Source organism: Rousettus aegyptiacus, unplaced genomic scaffold (genome assembly GCF_014176215.1).
Source record: "Rousettus aegyptiacus isolate mRouAeg1 unplaced genomic scaffold, mRouAeg1.p scaffold_m13_p_16, whole genome shotgun sequence".
In the NCBI taxonomy this organism is placed as follows: Eukaryota; Metazoa; Chordata; class Mammalia; order Chiroptera; family Pteropodidae; genus Rousettus; species Rousettus aegyptiacus.
The window spans coordinates 19,345,569-19,366,556 of NW_023416291.1; the positions used below are offsets into that span (position 1 = coordinate 19,345,569).

Genomic DNA, 20,988 nt, shown 5'->3' on the forward strand with positions numbered 1-20,988 from the left:
GATTTCAGAATGTGAGCCAGGAAAAATACCAGGGATGAAGAGAGGAAAGAAATGCTGGGATGGGGTTTTTCTGTGCCCAACAATTTTGTTATGTGATTGTCGCATTGTTTTTACACACAGCAAGCTGTGTTTAGCTGGTAAGCTCCCGCTAATAAGGAATTTATGTGTCAACTTTCTTAGACTTTTAATTTCCATGCAGTTTCTTTTCCTGCATTTGTAAGTATGTTAAAATATGTCCCTGTGTATCTTATGGATGATGGCTTATGTTGCCAAGCATTAGACTATCACATGAAGGGTTAAATACCATCAGATGCAAGTGAAACGTTTGCATGACTGGTAATGCCCATGCTCTTTATCATGTAATTCAGCAGGTGCTCATCTTTTCCGATGCTGGAACTGAGTCCATTCCCATGTTAGGCTTCATTCATTCAGTTCGATAAATAATAATAATAATAATAATAATAATAATAATAACTGTCTACGAGCTGAGACTACTGCACTGAACAATCAGACAAAAATCCCTACACGTTAGTGGGGTGGGGGAGGAGACAATATGCAAAATAAATACATTACATGCTATGTTAGAAAGTGACCAGTGCTATGGAGAAAAATATTGCCAAGAAACGGGTAGCACATCTTGAGGGATTGGGGGCAAGTTTCAATTTTAAACAGAATGGTCAGATTAAGGTGATATCGAGCAAAGCTGGAGGTAGGGAGTGAACCCTTCGGTAAGCAGTGGTTTTCCACTGTCTCCACGTAAAAGCTCTCATAGCTGGTTAAGGTCAATATCACTCTCCTGTTGGTTATTCATGCAGTTTTGAGACGGCTGTACCTGCTTTCAGTTCTCTACCTTTTCCTTCCTATCGGCCTATTATTAGTGTGTCTGGGGCTAGTTCCTGCATCCAAAAACACTTGGGCTTTTTCAGAGACAAATTCTACCCCATGCGTGTTTTGACATCCATCTCGCCAGAAATTGTGTTCATCTCTGATAGAATAATTCTATATTCTGATATCCTTCATTTTCCTGCACTTGTTTCTGCTGGTTGCATGCGTTAAGAAGGATCTTTGACAAGTTAGAAACCAAGAGAGGGGAAGAAGACCAGCCAAGAATCTAGATAAGTATTTATTGCTTTTCTAATCGAGAAGACCAGAAATTGTGGTCATGCCCAAACGCTTTGATTAAAGACTGTCTTATATTTTGTGTCTATTCCTCGAGGCATAGTCAGACTTATTAGCATGTTCTGGGCCTGCATTTTTCTAAGCACATTATCCCTTTAGGAGCAGTCAAATTGTCTTCCTGTTGAGGGCATCCAGTTATATTCAGGCCATGATCGTGTCCTGGCAAAGCCTCCACTTGGGGATCTTTGGGAGCTGACCACCTTTTGTGCTGATTCTGGGAGTTCTGCAAATCCAGATGTCTTCAACAGGTTACTCGTGACAGATCTGTAATATTGTCATGATTTTAAATTAATGTTAATGAGTAAACTTGATTTACCATACAAATTACCAATGGTAGCAAAGATTCTCATCCACTCTAATGACGATCATAAAATCAGAATGTAATGTTTTTATTTCAGTTTTGGAGAATAAAAATGTCAGCTCAGGAAATTTCATTTATTCAACATATATAATTTAATTAAAGCAAATATCTTTTTCCTTGCTCTAAATCTAAAATTCTAAAGTTAAAAAAAAGTCAAATCCAATATGATGTTTTCTCTCTGCATTTTTAAATATTCAGCATGACTGATTATTTCAAAGAGTAATATGAAAAATTTCAAAAGCTATTTAAAATATAATTATTTTTAACTGCTTTTTGCTGAAAAGTTTCTTGTAATTTTTAAAATATGGAACATGTCATGAATTTGCATGTCATCCTTGCTCCAGGGCATTGCTAATCTTCTGTATCATTCCGATTTTAGTGTGCAGAAGTGAGCACCCAGTAATTTTTATAAGTCTCTCTCTCTCTCTCTCTCTCCTCCTCCCTCCCTCCCCCCCACTCCCCCCACACACACCAGTAAAGCCTTAAACTTATTTAAGATTAGGTATCATTGACTTATCAGATAAGGCAGAAAACTTGCAATTTGAGCTTTCTGATGCCCTGATTTTACTGGATGACCTTGAGCAAGTTGAGCAAGTCATTTAAACCCTCAGCTTTGGTTTCCTTATCTTAAAGACAGGCAAATCAATTCCTTTCTTAGTCTGATGTCATAGGGATGTGGTTAAAGGAAAGCAGACAGAAGTGCCAGCATTTTGAGCTCTTGAGAGATGAGCTCCATTTAATTCAGTGAATATCATTCTCTACTCTAGTTCTTTAGAGAGACATTGTATGAAAGTCTAGCAGATAATACTGGCTAATTAGCTATCACACCTACACTGTTTAACTAATGCAGTGAATTCTGTTTGAAGGAGACACTCTTGTATGTCAAGTGCTTTCACAAAGTTCTGTTTATTAATCATGCTCTTTAATGAACTTATCTTAAAGGTATAGTGTTGGAAAATGAGTGTGTCATACATGTAAGTATACTCAAATATGTGTAAATAGAATTTTCTTAATGAAAGTTGACATCTTAAAAGTTCGTGATTTGGTGGGGAAAAAGAAGAACTATCATTTATATTTGGGAAAGCTTGTTACCTTTAGAAAGTATAGAATTGTTGATTCTATAAATATAGTATACTTCCCAGCTTAAAACACAAGGTCAAGGCAGTGTGATGATTTAAGGAGTAAAACGGCCATGGGTTTTAGAGACATACACACATGACTTTGCATTCTGGTGTATTTCTTAACCAAGCTTTTTTAAAAAAAATCTTATAGAATAAGGTCATGAAGATTAACTACTTTTTTTTTTTCTGCAAAAAGAATTTCTATTGGAAATTGGAGGACTGTGGACACCTTACCAAATATTTAAAAAATTAGGAAGTGAATTTTAGCTCAGCTTTGGTTTGGGATAGAAGCCAGAAGATCTTCAAGGTGGTAAAGGAGCTATGTTTTATGTCAGAACTTTTTCTTCCCTTATTCTCTCATGGACCCTCTGCTTTCTTTTTCTTTTCCTTCTTCTGATTCTCCATTTCTGGCATTATCCCGTAGTAATTGAAACCTCTAAATGAATTCCCTTCACCAGGTACCTCAATGGCTACATGTGAACACCAACAGACATTTCTTAAAATAATAGGGATTAATAATAGGGCCTTTGTCCCTGATCTATGGCAAATGCATTTTAGTATGAAAAGGTTTATAAACCTTTAGTTCTGAAGAAAACACTCTGAACCACATACAAAGTTTTTAATTAAAAATTCTAATTATTTCTATCCTGCATATTAACAGCATGCAGAGGAGAAAAAAAAACTTTTCTCTATACTCTTATGTTCTGTGTCTGAGGCCTGTGGATTAAACTGATGAAAGGCATATTATCAGGAGAAAAAGATATACAAATTTTATTGATATTTTATTTTTCAAAAAGATATACTATATTTCATTGAATTTCATTGGCTTAATGTTTTTAATTTCACATGCATAAGACTTCACAGAAAAGAAATGAAAACCCAAAGGCATGGTTTGACCTGGAAACTTTTATATAGTGTTTTAACGAAGGGCGACAAATTGTAGAGAAGTGATTAGACAAAGAATAGGGGAGTTTGGACTCTTAGGGGCAGTAAATTGTAGGAAAGTGACCAGTACCTGCATGGTAGGTAAGGGCTGTTTAGTAGGGTTTGTTACGCAGACTCTTCTCGGTGCCACCTCCAGTGATCAACAGTCTTCTCCTCTTCCTGGTATGGGAGAGTGGGGCACCTTTGCAGATAGGATTTTATACCCTGCTTTTAGGCAGGTAGGAGAGAGCAGAGAGCTCCTCCTGTGTCTCCTGGTTCTCAGTAGCTTTTGGCTCAAAATAATCCTTATGTCAAAGTACCATATTTTGGATTGGTATATTTTGATCCCCATGAAACACAATAGTTGGGAAAACAATCCATTTTAATAAGACTATTCTATTTAATATAGATTGTAAAAGGATGAAATTTTAATAAGACTGTAGATATATGTTCAGATATGGTCATGGCTGAAGACATGGACAGGCATAGTTAGTTATATAAGTATTTAACCCCTCGACTGCCACTGCTCTGAACCCCAGCAAGCATACCTCTTTGTACAACGCACCTTCTAATTTGTTTACATGGTGAACCTGTGATTATTCTGTTGATTTTCAAACAAACAGGAAGCTCACTGTACTCCCTCTATAGCAATGAGGGCTGGTTATGGTCATTTCGAGGTCACTAACAGGACATTCTACCTGTAGTCCTAAAACGACACCTATAGTGAATGAGCCAGTGATTGATGTGCACTTATAGATTATTAAATATTTTCCCATTTTGGCTTTTCTGTCTGACAGCAGCAGCGTGCAGGGTCAAAGACAGCCGGCCCCCCATGTCAGTGGTCTAGGATGGCCAGTGAAGCCACCAACATCCCAAGTCCTGTGGTGCGCCAGATTGACAAGCAGTTTCTGATCTGCAGTATATGCCTGGAACGGTACAAGAACCCCAAGGTTCTCCCCTGTCTTCACACTTTCTGCGAGAGGTAAGCCCTCTTTGTGCGCCGAGACTGACCTTCTACAGAGGGTTCTTTCCAGAATCTTCAGTTAAGCTATAGGAGACAATGAGTCTTTTGTGCTTCTGATAGATATCGAGAAACAGAACCATGAGTTGCCAATAATTTTCTTTATTTCAAGTAATTACAAATGGGAAAAGCAATTCAGTAGCTCCTCATTCATTTCCATTGGAGATGGAGCATTAAATATTTTAAGGTTTAAATTTTTAAAAAATTTTTTCTTTGTTCTTTATGAAACAATTTTTGCCAACCACAGTTTCCTCACAGGGAATCTTTGGTGAAGACTAATTAAAAATCTGTCATTTCCTCCCATATAACAAATCAGGTAAAATGCCTACATAGATGAGGGTTAGGTAAAAGGAAAGATCTTCCTTTCCAAGATACTTCAGAAGATACATACTAAAGGCATATTTGAACATTTTGATGTTAAAGATGAAGAAAAAACCATATATGTATGAAATAATTATAAATTGCCAGAATATGCAGTTTGCTGTATGTGAAAATACACTTTCTTATTTATCTTTCTTGAATAGTTTTTTTCTATTGAGTTAATCATTTATCGAAACACACCTTCACCTCCTTGTTCAGCTTCTCACATAAGCAATTAGGTATAGAAAGATTGTTAGTAATTAGTTTATCTGTGGCCTAATTAAAGTATTTCCCTAGTAAGGTCATACATTTTTCTTAAAAACAAACATGGTAATTATGTTTTATAGCATTATGTTATATACATTTTCTATCGTTATTTAATACACAGAATTAAAATGCGTTGCTTCTTATTATGGAACAGGAAATTAGTATTTCGAATGGCTTCAAATCAATACTAATTACATTTACCATCCAATTTAACACATTTGTTGTCTGATGGAGCGTGCTTTGAGTTGATTTGCTTTGGAGGGTCTCAGCTGCAACAGAAAAACCACATCCTTAGCGGTAATGAATGGAGGGAGGAGGTATGTTTGTTACTGGTAGTTGTGGTCTTTTGTTTGTTTTGCTTTGTTGTACAGTGTGTGTGTGTGTGTGTGTGTGTGTGTGTGTGTGTGTGTGTGTAGATACAGGGTTTTTGTTTGTCTTAGTGGTGGTATATAAGGCACCAATACTTTTTACTTTATCCATTTTATACTTTGGCTTAAGTACTTTGTAATTCACATTCCAAAATGGATAAATGGAGAGTGATGTTTTCCCTGCCTCTCATTCAATAGGTGTAGCTAAAACATGAGTCCCAGCTAATTGTCCATGTGTCCCTGAGCTTGCATGGTAAGATCATTACTCGATTTGCAGCAGTTGACATAGCCTGGTGCTCTTTCTATACAGCGCTGAGAGCCACTCAGTCTGAGCGTGACAGAGCTGCTCCATTCCCCAGTGTTCAGTGCCCAGGTGAGAAGCGACACTCCGGGGCTGCCCCGGGGCTGCCCCCTGCCCTCTCTGTTAGGTCTAGTCCAACCTGCCTACAGGAGATGGAAGGGCTATTCACTGAGATACGAACGGGATGCAGTTTAGGGGGCAATTGTGAATTTAGTTTGAGAAATGTTGGGTTTTAGAACCTGTGAGACATCTAAGAGGAAATATTAAGAAGACAGCTGATATACAGATGTGTGGCTCAGAGAAGATATTTGTGGGAAGAAATAGAAACGTGGAAGTGTTACGTGTTAGCCAGGCACATGGGCGTATATCCCAGGGAGAGGAGAGTGCTTACAGTGGAGCCTGGATTAACTCCAAACTGTACTGACTCAGGAAGGATAGAGCAGACAGAAGGAGAACTAGGTAGGTGTGGTTTCATAAGCTAAGGGATGATAAAGTTTCAAAAAAGAAGTTGGGGGGAGGGTGGGGCGTAGTGGTCAAGTTTGATGAGTGCTGCTGAGATGTCTGGTAAGACAGGATTGAAAAATGTTTATTGCATTAAGATGTCATTGATGACGTTTGCAAAAGCTATTTCTTTTCTGGTTTTGATCCACCCCTAGTTACCTTTGTGACATGTGGAAGGTCAGTTAAACTTCTCGATGTCAGTTTCCTCATCCACAAAATAAGGGATATGCGGTGAAATCATTGGTTTTCAAGTTCTGTTTGCCCAAGAAACTGGAAAACACTGTACAGTGTCGTTACCAAATTGCCTTGGTTTGAATTCCTGCTCAGCCCTTGACTACCTAAGTCCCTTGAGCAAGTAACATAGCCTCTCTCTGACTGCATTTCATCATATTTCTAAAAGTAATGACAATCATTCCTGCTTCAGAGAGTTGTTGGGAGAACTTTGAATTTGGTGGGCAGTATATATGTTGGTCGTTAGTGATACATTTCATTAATTGAATGATTTAAGTTGATGCCTGTTGAGGAGAGACAAGAAGAGATCATGTCCGTGTGACTCTGGGTGTCCCATTCCTGCTTCAAACAAAACAGTTCCACTTTGATGTGTTTTGAACAGCCACAATTTGCTTACTACGATTTGGTATGTAAAAAGTGTTTCAACAGTAATGAAGTAACATGCTTCTCCCAGCTATAAAAGCCCACAAATTCATGAACATTAGACTAGATATTCTAGAGCAACGCTTCTCAGCCTTAAGGTGTATACATGTTAGGCCTGGAGCGAGACTGAAGAGTCTGCATTTCTTCCAGCTCCCCGGCGAGGCCAGTGCTGCTTTTCCATGGCCCACACTTTTGTGTGTGTGACAAGGCTCTAGAAAACACTACCGAAGTCAATGACAGTATTCTCTTTCTTGAAAGAGCCAGTGTGAGCGCAGGTTATCTCTTGGCTTCTGAAATGTTCTTTTCCTAGAGTTTCTGCAGAGTAACCGGTGTAAGCACTGACATCGTGGGTGGTACCTGCGAGAAGAAGCCATCTGTTCCGTGAGCCTCACCAAGCTGACAGCCCTCCTGCTTCTGCTTCTGCCACAGGTGCCTGCAGAACTACATTCCGGCTCACAGCTTAACCCTCTCCTGCCCAGTGTGCCGCCAGACCTCCATCCTGCCCGAGAAGGGGGTGGCCGCACTGCAGAACAACTTCTTCATCACGAACCTGATGGACGTGCTGCAGCGGACGCCGGGCAGCAACGTTGAGGAGTCCTCCATCCTGGAGACCGTCACCGCGGTGGCTGCGGGGAAGCCTCTCTCTTGCCCAAACCACGATGGGAATGTAAGTCACTGCCTGGCAGCATGACTGCTTTGATTTGGGTGGGCTTCGGCTTCTCAGAGGTTCTCCACGACCACAGAACTCCACCCGGAAAAGGAGTAATTAAAAAGGATGGTTCCCGGCCAGCCTCAGACTCTTTTGCCTGCTTCCTTTCTCTGACCAAATTTATGTGTATAATAAAATCAACCTTCATTAGCACATATTGTTGGTTTCCCCAGGAGAGCAAGCCCATAAGTGTTCACGAGCTGGGCGTACACTGACCCACATAAACATCTGTGTAATAAATTATGGATAAAGATTTAATAATAGATAAGTTCTGCAAATCAAGGATGTTTGTTAAAAATGTTCATTACAGTTATTTATTTTTCTCGTAAGGGAAATTTTTCTCATGTCCCATTAGACCCTATTCCTTAATAATAAATAGAATTTGAAGATATATGAGTCCTTCAATAATAGAGTATAGGTTATGAATTCCAAACATATTTCCTGCTACTAAAAAGCACAATTAGTTCTACACTCAGGGGGACCTGCATGTACTATCAAATACCTGATTCACAATGGCTCCGTAGCTGGCAGAGGCAGCATCGTGTGGTCGCTAAGAGGGCTGGCTTTAGAAGTCGGCTGCCTGATTCACTTCCTGTTCTTCAACTTATTCTCTACATCAGCTTTGCAAGTTTATTAAACTCTCCGCATTTCACTTCCTCATCTATAAAAAGGAAGTGATCATAGTATTTATAATACAGGATAATTGGGTGAATTAAGTGTTTAAATCATATAAAGCATATAGTAAACTCTTGATAAATGTTAGCTATTAAAATGATTTGTGATTAATAACTTTATTCCTTTTTTCTTTGTATGATGACCACTTCAAAGGTATTTGAAACTTACAATATGAGGCTCAGGTACAGTAAAATCACTAAAGCAACCAGAGATTGTTAAAGCAAAGCAATTATTATTAGCCATAACTACTGTTTATTTGCCTCATCTCATACCACTCTTTCTGCCTACTGTGCAGCCTCACTGGCCTAGGCCTCACCACGTGGTTCCCCACCTCAGGGCCTGGCTGTCCTCTGTTCCTTATGCCTGGAACGCTCTTTGCTCTCTCTTTATGTGACAAGCTCATTCTCATCCTTCATGTGTCAACTCAGACTTCTCCGACACGGAGCAGCCTTCTCTGACTGCACTGGGGCAGGCCACCTCTGACACCCAGTTATCTGCCACTACATCGCTTCCTTGATTTCCTTCATGGCATTCCTCACACTCCGCATGCCTTGATTTCTATGTTTGTTGACGTATTGATCTTCTGGCTTTCCTTTTAGAAAGTGAGCTCCAAGAGGGCAGGGACCATGTTCACCATTATACCTCTAGCACTAAGCACAGTGTCTCATACATGAAGGTGTAGAAATCATCCCAGATAAGAACAAGCGAAGGCTATGTATTCTGTAGGTTTTCCACGTACTATATTCCAAAGGAAAGTAACCGTGTAAGTTTTGTAAAAGGAACTTTAAGTAGTGCCTTCAGAAACAGTTTGATTATTCTTATGACCATTTCTCACAGTGTCTCTTAGTGAATACTGAGGCTGTCTCCTTCTGGAGCTCACATTCTAAATACTAGTCTGGGAGGGCATTTTGATCAGCTACAAGACCCTTTAAAGTGTCGGCCAGGCATGGAGCTCTCTGGAGATATGACTTGATATGAGAGTAAAGTTTTAGAAACACTTGGAGACCTACCCTAGACACTGGCCTAGATTTTGGATGGAAAAGGCAATCGTGTATATTGAGAAATAATGACAACTAAAAAGATTACATCAATAAGTAAAGATAAGAGTGTCCTGGAATTCAGAAAACGGTTGGTAGCTCCTTGCCACTAGAGCATGGAGGCGGGTGCTGCGGTGGGCACACAGGTGAACTGGGGAATGCAGGAAGGAGCCCGGAAAGAGAGATGGGGAGAAATGGTGAATGAGCTATGAATGCCATTGAGAAAATGTTTGACCTAAATTCCATACACAGTGGGGGAGCATTATGACCTTTAAACAGGAGGTGGGTATTTTTCTGGCATTAGGGAGGAGTGGAATAGCAAAGACTGGAGGCTGAGGCACCAGTTCTGAGTTTATTGGGTTGTCCATACTAGAGATGATATGGGTAGGTTAGGAACAGCATCAATGGAATTGGAGAAGAAAGGATGACTTTCAGAGAAAAGATTAAGTACTTTTACTTGAGAATCTGCCTGCCACAAACCAAGAGGCATATGCTGAAAACTGCTCAACTAAATTATTAAGATTGTGAGAATCTGAGCAATTAAAATTGGTCATATACTATGTCACAAAAAATTACTGTATTTTTCTAAGTATAAATGAAGTTCTTATACCCCAATGAACTCAAATTAGATAGTAACGTGCATTATGAAGAAACCTCAATCTTTTTTTAAAGTGCATAATTATTTAATCAAAGAAAAAAATGGCAAATTACACTATTTACAAAATGTTGAAAGTAGAAAACTTACCTATTAAAGGTATGGGGTAAAGTTAAATCTGTACTTGAGAAATTTTATAGGTTTAAGTATTTTCCTTTATGAAGAGTTCAATTCAAAAAGTTAAGAAAAACAACAAAATAAATATATGGACCACAAAAGAAAGAAAATAAACTTAGAGTTTGAAAATAATAAAACAATTGAGTGAATAAATCTGAGCTTCATGGGTTTTTTTTTTTTAAATGAATGGAATAATCTGATAAAGCAACAAATGGGAAATATAAATAAGTCAAAATAAGACTAGGAGATACTAATAAAAACAAAAAGATGATTTTAAAATGAGTTAATCAATTCTAATGCTAAAGGCTAACATATTAGAGTCTGAATGAAGTGGATGGTTATCCAAGAAATTACAAAAGGTCAAGAAAAGCTGAGTGGACCGATAATCTCGAAAGAAATTGTTAAAGGTTAGTTTAAAACTGAATTCCTTTGAACCTGTATAAAATGGGTATAATTCATAATATGTATACTTCTGAATCATAAGAAAAGACAGAAAGCTGCCCAGTTCACTTAAGATCTACTCATAACCCTGACACCAAAATCTGGGAAAGGCAAAACAAGAGGAAAAGTATTAATCATTCGCTTTATGAAAGTACCTGTAAAATTCCTACAATGTAGAACATTTATAAATTAAGAAAAATATGACCACCACAAAAGAAAATGGGCGAAGAATTCAGAAGATTCATTGGGGATATATAAACAGGTAATAATCACATAAGAAAAAAATACTGAGCTTCACAAATAGTCAAATATTCTCAAATTAGCTACAATTTTTTAAAAAGGTAATCAATGCTGACGAGGGATGGTGAGGTATTTTTATGTGCTGCGGGTGTGACGGTAAATTGCTCTTCAGAAAGTGTATGTCGATTTGACGTAAATGCAGTAAATGTTTTATACAACTTATTATCCTTTAATCCAATAATTCCACTAACAGAAATATTTCTAAGAAATGGCTAGAGATGAGAATAAAGATTTGATATAAGAATGTTAATTGAAAATTTTATATTATAGTAAAAAATTAGAAATAATCTAAATGTGCAATATTAGAGGAATGGTTAAATTATGTTAAGTTCATATTACTGATTAGTGGGTAGTCATTAAAGATGATGTTTTGGTAATAAGTGACATTTACGCCAATATATGAGGATGCTTGTGTGTTTGGTTTGTTTTTTAATTGGTAGGACCACAGTATGTACGTGGTATAGAAAGGAGAAAGGTATTCTGTGCAGAAGGGGCAAAGTGGCAGAGAGAATGGCAAAGCAGACTTGTTCTCTACATGATCGCAGAGTTCCAGGAGCCAGGAAGTGGTGGGTGATGGAACAGAGTTAGCAAGAGGACCAGGTCTTGGAGGGCACTGAATACCATGTTAAGGAACATGAATCTGGCCTTAGTGTGGGGCGCTGTTAAAGGATGCTAAGCATTAGAATGCTCAGGTAAGATTTGCATTTAGCCCATTTCAGAGTAGCTAGAGCTGTGACAGGGAGGGAGGGTAGATTCGAAGGAGATGAGCCTGAGGCAGGAAACCACTTGGGAGCCTGCTGGAAAATCCACAGAGGGAGCCTGATCCAGGGCAGCTGGAGCCAGACCGGAGAAGAAGGCCATGCCTGAGTTGGTGGGTGGCCTGGTGGGGACAGGATGACTCCTAGGTGTCTAGCTTGGGTGCCTGAGGACGCTGTGGTGCAACCAACTGAAATTGAGGGCAACTTTTAAAAATGACTACACATTTTTATAAGGGCACTCAAACTTAGAGAAATTTTGGAAAGAGAAATATGTCATTTGTTAATGCCCGAGGGGCAAATAGAAAAGAATTCCTAAAGATGCAATTTCCTGAGCGTGCCTCGCAATAGAGACCCCTGGATGTCACAGGCTGCTAAGCAGAAAATCTCTCAGAGATGCTAATTCCAGCAAAATCAAAGAATCCTTTAGGTTAACACTTTTCTTTGTCTTTCTACCAAAACGTATCATATCAAACCATACTAAAAATGAAATCTATCTAAAGACTTTGATCCTCCTTGAGGTGAATCAATCTATTTCAGATATGTCCTGAGCACTTCCTCTATGCTAGGTCATTATGATTCTTTGAAATCATAAAAGTTATAAACCAGCAAGAGGCCTTGGAAAATTAGGAGCACGTGTCTTGAATCATTCTATTGTTTCATCATAGATTGCAGGAGTTCACTGCTACTGCTTTGAAACAGGAGTCCTCATTGCATATTCAAGCCAAACACATGCAATATTCCAGACAAATTGCTGCAGTTAATTGCCATGGGTAAATCTTTAAAAACAGTTCAAGCGTCTGAAGGTTAATAAAATCCGGTAATTAACAATAAAGCAGGATGTTGCTGTCATAAACTGCCTGGTGCTGATTAGCACATGTGGATGAAAGCCTGTCATTTACTTTAAGTGCTGTGACACAATCTGTCTTCTAATTAAACTGCCGTGGCTACATTGTCCAAACACAAAGAAAAATGGGAATAGCGGTCAGTGATTTAAGAGGTTCTTTGCACTTAAAGCAGACACTTGAGCTCAAGCCTCGCAGTCCCAGAACGGGAATGATTATTAAACCCTGTTGTTGCTTGCTTAGGCCTTACTAACGAGGATGTTAAGAGATGCAAAGGAGAGATCCTCATTAAGAATGCCCTGCTAGTATCAAGTCCCCGCTTTCAGAAGTCTCAGCATTGCCTATAAGGACCTGACCATCCTTTTCAGCAGTTAGCAATGCATATGGTCCCGGCCATCTTCTCTTCTAATGAACACAAATGATGACTTCCTGTCAACAACAATAAGCTCATCCTGGCCTCTGGCCCACCCACTCCTGGAAGCACCAGCATCATCTCATTCAGGGTGGATGAGCTCAGCTGAGTTATACACCTCACACAACTAAGTCTCAGCCTGAGTCAAAGCTGTCAGAAGCCAAGCACAAGCATTTGAGAACCACTAGTTGTTGACACGTCAAGATGCTTTCAGAGCCTTTGCTTCCCAAGAAACACTTAGGATACTGAACCAGGGACAATGACCCAAGTCTGCTGCTGTCTCTTCAAGGGAGCAACTAATTTTTTAAGATCAAAGTAAAATTCATATAACATAGAATTCAACATTTTAACCATTTTTAAGCATACAATTCAGTGGTTTTTAGTATATTCGAAAAATTGTACAAATATCACCACTGTCTAATTCCAGAACTTTTTCATTATCCCCAAAAGAAATTCCATAGCTATTAAGCGGCCGCTCATCCCTCACTTCCAACACCTGGTGACTACCTGTCTGCAGCCTATCTCTCTGGATTTGTCCATGTGGACACTTGATATAAATGCAGTCTTACAAAATGTGGCCTTTTGAATCTGGCTTCTAGCTCTTATACTATTGTCAAGGTTCTTCTATATCATAGCCTATATCAGAACCTCATTCCTTTTTTTTTTTTTTACAGCTAAATAATATTCCATTGTCTGGATATACCACGATTCGTTTATTCATTCTTCAGTTGATGGACATTGGGAGTTTTCCACATTTCGACTATTATAAAAAATGTTGCTATGAACATTCGTGAACAGGTTTTTGTGTGGGCATGCTTTTAGTTCTCTTGGGTGTATACCTAGGAGTGGAATTGGTCAGTTGTAAGGTAATTCTACGTTTAACTTTTGAGAAACCACTAACTGTTTTCACAGCAGCTGCACCATTTTACATTCCCGCCAGCAAAGTATGGGATTTTTAATTTTTCCACCTTCCCACCAACACTTATTATTATCTGACTTTTTGAGTTGGTGTGAAGCAAGTTTCGTATCCTACAACTTTGCTGAATTCACTTGTTAGTTCTAATAGTGTGTGTGTGTGTGTTCATTAGGATTTCTATATACAAAATCTTGTCATCTCTGAATAGAGAAATTCTTACTCCTTCCTTACCAATTTGGGTGCATTTTGTTTCTTTTTCTTCCCTAAATGCCCTGGCTAGAACTTCCAGTACATTGTTGAATAGGAGTGGTGAGCCATCCTTTTATTGTTTCTGATCTTAGGGGGTCACCATGAAATATGATGTAACCTGTGGGTTTTTATAGATGCACTTTATCAAGTTGAGGAAGTTTCTTTTTTATTTTCAGTTTGCTGAGTGTTTTCATCAAGAAAAGGTGTTGGATATCATCGAATCCTTTTCTGCATCAACTGAGACGATCCTGTGTGTTTTCTCCTTTATTCCATTTGTGTGATGTATTACATATATTGATTTTTGTATGCGAACCACCCTTGCATTTCGGGGAAAAATCCCATCTGGTCATGATGTAAAATCCTTTTAATATGCAGCTGGATTCAGTTTACTAGTATTTTGTTAAGAATTTTTGCATCTATATTCATAAGGGATATTAGTCAGTAATATTCTTTTCTTATGATGTCTTTGGGTTTGGTGTCAACTAGATTAATAGAATGAACTAGGAAATGTTCTCTCCTCTTCACACTTTTTTGAAGAGTTTGGAAGGATTTGTATTAATTTTTTAAGTGTTTGGTAGAATTACCAATGAAGCTATCTGGTCTTGGATTTTTCTTTGCTGGAAGTTTTTTGAATATTGATTCATCTCTGTACTTATGATAGGTCTATTCAGATTTTTTATTTCTTCTTTGAGTCTCTCGGTAGTTTGTGCGTTTCTAGCAATTTGTCTGTTTTATCTAGGTTATTCAATTTCTTCGTATACAACTGTGCATTTCAGTTTTGTTGTGGGGTTTGTCGGTTTTGTTGCTCTTTATTTACAGAGAAACAACTTTCGGTTTCATTGGTTATCTCTATTATTTTCCTAGTCTCAGTTTTATTTATCTCCACTCTAATCTTTATTTCCTTTCTTCTGCTCGCTTTGGATTTAAATTGATCTTTTTTTTTTTTTTTCCTAGTCCCTTAAGATGGAAGCTGGGGTTATCGATTTGAAATCTTTCCTCTTTTTAATGTGAGCATTTATAGCTATAAATTTTGCCCTGAGCACTGCCTCTCATATGTTTTGGTGTGTTGTATTTCATTTTCATTCATCTCAAAGTATTTTCTAATTTCCCAAGTGAATTTTTCTTTGACTCATTGTTTAAGAATGTCATTTAATTTTCACACAGTTGTCAGTTATCCAGATTTCTTTCTGTTATCAATTTCTGATTTCATTCCATTGTGGCCAGGGAAGATACTTTGTATCACTTCAGCCTTTTTACATGTATTTAGACTTTTTTGCCTGATTTTTGGTCTCTTCTGGAGCATGTTCCATGTGAAGTTGATAAAAAGATATATTCTGTTATTGATAGAGTTGTCTATATATGTCAGGTAGGTCTGGTTGGTTTATATTATTGTTCAAGTTCTCTATTTCTTTAGTGATCTTCCATCTAGTTGTTTTATCATTGTCGAAAGTGCAATATTGAAATATCCAGCTATTATTGTCGTTTGTTTTTTCCCTTTAATTCTGTCAGATTTTGCTTCATATATTTTGGGGATTTGTTGGGAGAATATTTGTTTATAATTGTTATGTTTCTTGATAGATTCACCATTTTATCATTCCATAATGTCTTTTGTCTGTTTTAACAACTTTTATCTTAGAGTCTCTTCTGTCCGATATTGGAACAGGCACTCCAGCTCTCTTTTGGTTACTATTTGCATAGAATATCTTCCATTCTTTTACTTGCAACCTACTTGTGTCTTAGGACCTAACGCAAGTCTATTATAGAGACTCATTCACCATTGTTATTAAATACCTACTATGTGCACAGAATTATCCAGGCTTTGTACGAGAGAGTTCCTGCACTTGGTAACTTAAAATCTTATAAATATTTAATAAATGGGATATGAATAAAAGTGCTTTGGTGGGCACATTTATGAAAATCCATTAGTCTGTATTAGGATACGTGCCATTTTCTGTGGTGCGTTGTTCTTCAAGAAATAGATACCCCCCCCCCCCAAAAGTGCTTTGGGAATTCAAAATCCACTGAAGTTATTTTCAGCTGAGAATAAGGAGAACACCTTCACAAGGAGACTAACTTTCAGGCTTTATGTTAATTTGTTACTGAGAGTTCATAATAATCAGGACGAGGTGGTTTTATTTTCAGGTTTGAGGATAATATCATCATCATCACCACCACTACTCATCAAGAACTTACTGTGTGCCAGTGCCAGGCAATACCTGACTTCTTTATGCTTGTCAGTCTACTGAATACACATAGCAGCCCTACCAAAGTAGGTTACTCTTGTCTCCATCTGACAGAGGAAAAATTCAGAAAGTGAAGTTATGTTAGTGGTGAAGCCAGTATGCAAACTGGTCAGTCTAGCTCCTCTCATCCAATGGCAGTTCTCAAAGTGTGGTCCAGGAACCCTCATGGGTCCCAAGACCCTTTCAATGGGGTCCACATGGTCAAAATTATATTTATGATAATACTAAAACATTATTTGTCTTTTTTTACTCTCATTTTCTCAATAGTGTACAGTGGAATTTTTCAGGGATTATATATGATGTGTGCTATTGAATCAGATTTACAACAATGGAAAACAATGCCATTCTTCTCATAAAATTTTTTGCTTTGCAAAATACAGTTCTTTTTCATAGATTATAATAGTCATGTTAATATTCAATGGATGTATCATTGCTTTTAATAGATTAATAAATATTTAATTGTTTGCTTCAATTTTTAAAATGATAAATATCTATAGATGTTACTCACATAAACTAAAGCACTTTGCAGTCCTCGATAATTTAAAGCATGTAAAGTGGTCCTGAGACCACAAAGTTTGAGCCCTACAGCCCTACCTGTTCTACCTTAGTGATGTGGCCACAGAAAAGCTGGTTTTGTTGCCATAGCAGCAACTTTGGAGTCTGATCCACCTCTGTTTGAGATCTGGCACATAAAAGTTTATCCTCCTTTTTCTCCTGTGGACCTGGACATACTATTGCTCACATCAGGTGAGGCTGTGAGAATTAAATGAGGGAATGCTAGGAATGGTCCGGAGCACAGAAAGCACTCGATCAGTGGCACCGATCCTGGAATTGCTCTTTTTTTACCCACAGGTGATGGACTTCTACTGCCAGTCTTGCGAGACCGCCATGTGTCGGGAGTGCACCGAGGGGGAGCACGCAGAACACCCTACGGTGCCCCTCAAGGATGTGGTGGAGCAGCACAAGGCTTCACTCCAGGTCCAGCTGGATGCTGTCAACAAAAGGTGCACACCCCCCACCCCCCCAGGTTCCCAACTGACCGCCTGTGCTTGAGGCTTGGCCTCAGGGTCTCTTATCTCAATGGGATAGTAGGTTTATGTCATCTGAATAAATTCTCCTTTGATCATGGATCTGTAGTCATAAACTAGTGAGTGATAAAGGTCATTTCCTGCCCCTTGATGCAATTTCCCTTTGTTATGAGTGGTGGCATTTTTGTTTTAGGACCTTAGTATGATTAAATGAATAAAATATACTTGAGGAAAATACACTCAGGAAGTCTCTGAAATTTGTGCCTGAAACTAGGCTCTCTGAGAAGCTTTTACAAGAAGTGATGGCTTGATTTTCCTTGTTTCCCTGCTTATAGGTTTTTTTTTTGTTTTTTTGTTTGTTTGTTTGTTTTTGCATGGAAATGAATGAACAGAGTAGTTGTGTGATGCATGAGAAAGACCAAAGGAAGTGAATAGCCAGCTGAAAATAAAACTCCACCAATAGTTGTAATGAGAAAAGTGTGGTTGTTCTATACTAATTAAAAGAACTTGGAAACTTGCAAGAACTTCCCAAAAATCTTTGAGTTTGAATAAGTTTTTCATGTGATTGAGAAAGCAAGATAGCTGTATATTTAGAACAGTGGTTCTCAGCCATGGGTGATTATACTCCCTCCACCCACCAGGGGACTTTTGGCAATGCCCGGAGACAATTCATGTCACAACTGCATATGTGAGCGGGTGTGCTCTTGGCATCTGGTAGAGGACAGGATGCTGTCAAACATCCTGTAATAGACAGCACAATCCCCTGCAACAAAGAATTATCTGGCCCAAAATATTAATAGTGTCAAATTCGAGAAAGCCTCCTTTAGAGTGTGAGGAAAAGCCATGGGGTTCACAGAGCTTCAAAGCTTTGTACCATTTATTATTAAGATTAGATGACTTAGGTAGATTAAAATAGACATGAATCCCCAAAGTCTCTTCTCTCACAGGCTGTAATTATGTCTTATTCATTTTGTGGTTCGGTTATTACTTTTCAAAGATGGTGAAAGACCCAGAAAGTTTTTTGACAAAATACAATGTTTAGATAGATGCCCTACTATTTCTAGGTTGACGTTTAATAGTAATGATCTTTAACAACTGTCCTTCAGGCTCCCAGAAATAGATTCTGCTCTTCAGTTCATCTCAGAAATCATTCATCAGTTAACCAACCAAAAGGCCAGCATTGTGGATGACATCCATTCCACCTTTGACGAGCTCCAGAAGACTTTAAATGTGCGCAAGAGCGTGCTGCTTATGGAACTGGAGGTCAACTATGGCCTCAAACACAAAGTAAGACTCCAGCCCTTCTGACAGATATCATGGAAGAGGCATGATATCGGGGCGTGTCATGGCACTAGCTCACTCTGTTCTAATAGCAGCAGAGGGGACCCAAATGGGTCCATAAGTGTCACTGGTTCACAGTAAACAGTAGTTTTCATTTCATGGCATATCTGGCTGTTTGTTTGTTTTTCTTCCTTCCTGTTTTCAGCAAAACTTGATGATTCTGTGACCTTAAGTCCCATTTTATAATTTGACACAAGGCAAGGTTGAATATAAAGTAATGCTTTTAGGATTTGGGGTTAAACCGGATTGTTTTCCTTCCTTAATTATAATGTCTAATAGTCTCTCAATTGCCCTCTGGCCCACACCAACCTGTTAGTCTACTTCAAAGTGAACCCTGACTGCAGCCTTTGTTCAACTCTGCATGTCTGGTCACAAAACCAGGGATGAAAAGCTTCTGAGATTCAGGTGTGGAGCATTTTCATTTGTCCGGTTTCCATTCCTCCGGGTGGTGACAGGGGAGCTTTGGACAGTGAGGAAAGATACTGAATAATGAATATTTCAGATGTCAGGCATAACGATCTGTTTGCCAAGCTCTTGGGGGTGACGCTTGTGCTCGGTCCTGTCAGAAACATATAACACAGTAAATATGTGTGTGGGAGAAACAGGGCACGGCGGAAGGGAAGGAGGAGGAACTAGGAATGCAGTGTAGGATGATGCGTTAGAACTGGGTTCCCTGGTGAAATTAAACACCCTGTGCTGAGGGCCAGGGCTGTGGGCGGATGCAGAGCCGCGTGCTAGTGGCGGAGCTCCGCGCTGCAGGAGGCGCTTATTCAGCTCGGTTTTGCCCGCAGGTCCTCCAGTCGCAGCTGGATACTCTGCTCGAGGGGCAGGAGAGTATTAAGAGCTGTAGCAACTTTACTGCGCAGGCCCTCAACCATGGCACCGAAACGGAGGTGCTGCTGGTGAAGAAGCAGATGAGCGAGAAGCTGAACGAACTGGCCGACCAGGACTTCCCACTGCACCCGCGGGAGAATGACCAGCTGGATTTCATTGTGGAGACCGAAGGGCTCAAGAAGTCCATCCACAACCTGGGCACGATCTTAACCACCAACGCTGTCGCCTCCGAGACGGTGGCCACGGGCGAGGGGCTGCGGCAGACCATAATCGGGCAGCCCATGTCCGTTACCATAACGACCAAGGACAAAGACGGGGAGCTCTGTAAAACTGGCAATGCCTACATCACCGCCGAGCTGAGCACGCCCGACGGCAGCGTGGCCGACGGAGAAATCCTCGACAACAAAAACGGCACTTACGAGTTTCTGTACACCGTCCAGAAGGAAGGAGACTTTACCCTCTCTCTGAGGCTCTACGACCAGCACATCCGGGGCAGCCCTTTTAAGCTAAAAGTCATCCGGTCAGCCGACGTGTCGCCCACCACCGAGGGCGTGAAGAGGCGCGTGAAATCCCCGGGAAGTGGCCACGTAAAGCAAAAAGCTGTGAAAAGACCCGCGAGCATGTACAGCACTGGAAAACGAAAAGAGAATCCCATCGAAGACGATCTGATCTTTCGAGTGGGTAAGGAGGGGCGGCGCGGCGCCCGCAGGCTGAGCGCTGCTGCGCTTAGGGGGACGCGGGAGGAGAGTTCGGCAAAGAGAAGCATTGCAGGTCAGGCGGAATTTCTACCTGCAGGCTTTGGGAGACGCCGGTATATTTTATTGGGTGAGCTTACGTAGGCTCCTTTCTCCGGAGAGCTTATGATTTCTTTTCCCCACCTCCTCCTTTTTCCTCCTTACCCCTTCTCTCCCCCTCCCCCGCCCTTCCCCTCCCCACTCCTCTTTTCCCCTCCCTTCTCCTTCCTCCTTTCTAACACATGATACTGCATATTCATTGTAGAAAATTTGATACCGTGAATAAGGAGAGAGAGAGAGAGAGAGAGAGAGAGAGAGAGGGAGAGAGGGAGAGAGAGAAAATTAGGAAAATCACAGCACTCATAATCTGGAAATTTTAAATGAAATGTTGGCAATCTTTTACCCCCTTATAGGAATGTGTTTACAATACTCCTGCCAACCCGAAGGCAGGGAGATCGTTACATATATCAGATAACGTCACTGTTTCTCTGAATTCTCCCAGGTCTAGGTGATTGCTGTGGGGAGGGGACCTGATGCTCCCCCCTCTCCCTGCTTCTCCCCTGTGAGGGCTGGGGTGGGGGACACAGTGCATTGCAAGTTGTGGTCACCTCCAGTGCGTGTAGCTGGACAACAGCCCCAA

The 20,988-nt window shown here is 39.8% G+C and overlaps 1 protein-coding gene and 1 pseudogene across 15 annotated transcripts in view; one reads left to right on the forward strand and one right to left on the reverse strand.

The window, feature by feature from the left end:
- The window catches only part of TRIM2 (tripartite motif containing 2), a 94,877-nt gene that overhangs the window by 44,408 nt on the left and 29,481 nt on the right, over positions 1-20,988 (forward strand). For 9 of the 15 annotated variants that reach the window (XM_016144615.2, XM_016144620.2, XM_036233566.1 and 6 more), the window contains 5 exons: positions 4,383-4,567; positions 7,487-7,724; positions 17,264-17,415; positions 18,546-18,726; positions 19,572-20,295. In XM_016144615.2, coding sequence (XP_016000101.1) covers positions 4,434-4,567; positions 7,487-7,724; positions 17,264-17,415; positions 18,546-18,726; positions 19,572-20,295 — 1,429 coding nt within the window. In that variant the 5' untranslated portion in view covers positions 4,383-4,433. The remainder of the gene's footprint in view (positions 1-4,382; positions 4,568-7,486; positions 7,725-17,263; positions 17,416-18,545; positions 18,727-19,571; positions 20,296-20,988) is intronic. The other 6 variants (XM_016144616.2, XM_016144618.2, XM_036233567.1 and 3 more) reach the window with 1 other exon arrangement.
- On the reverse strand, positions 1,839-1,938 carry LOC118612820 (annotated as a pseudogene).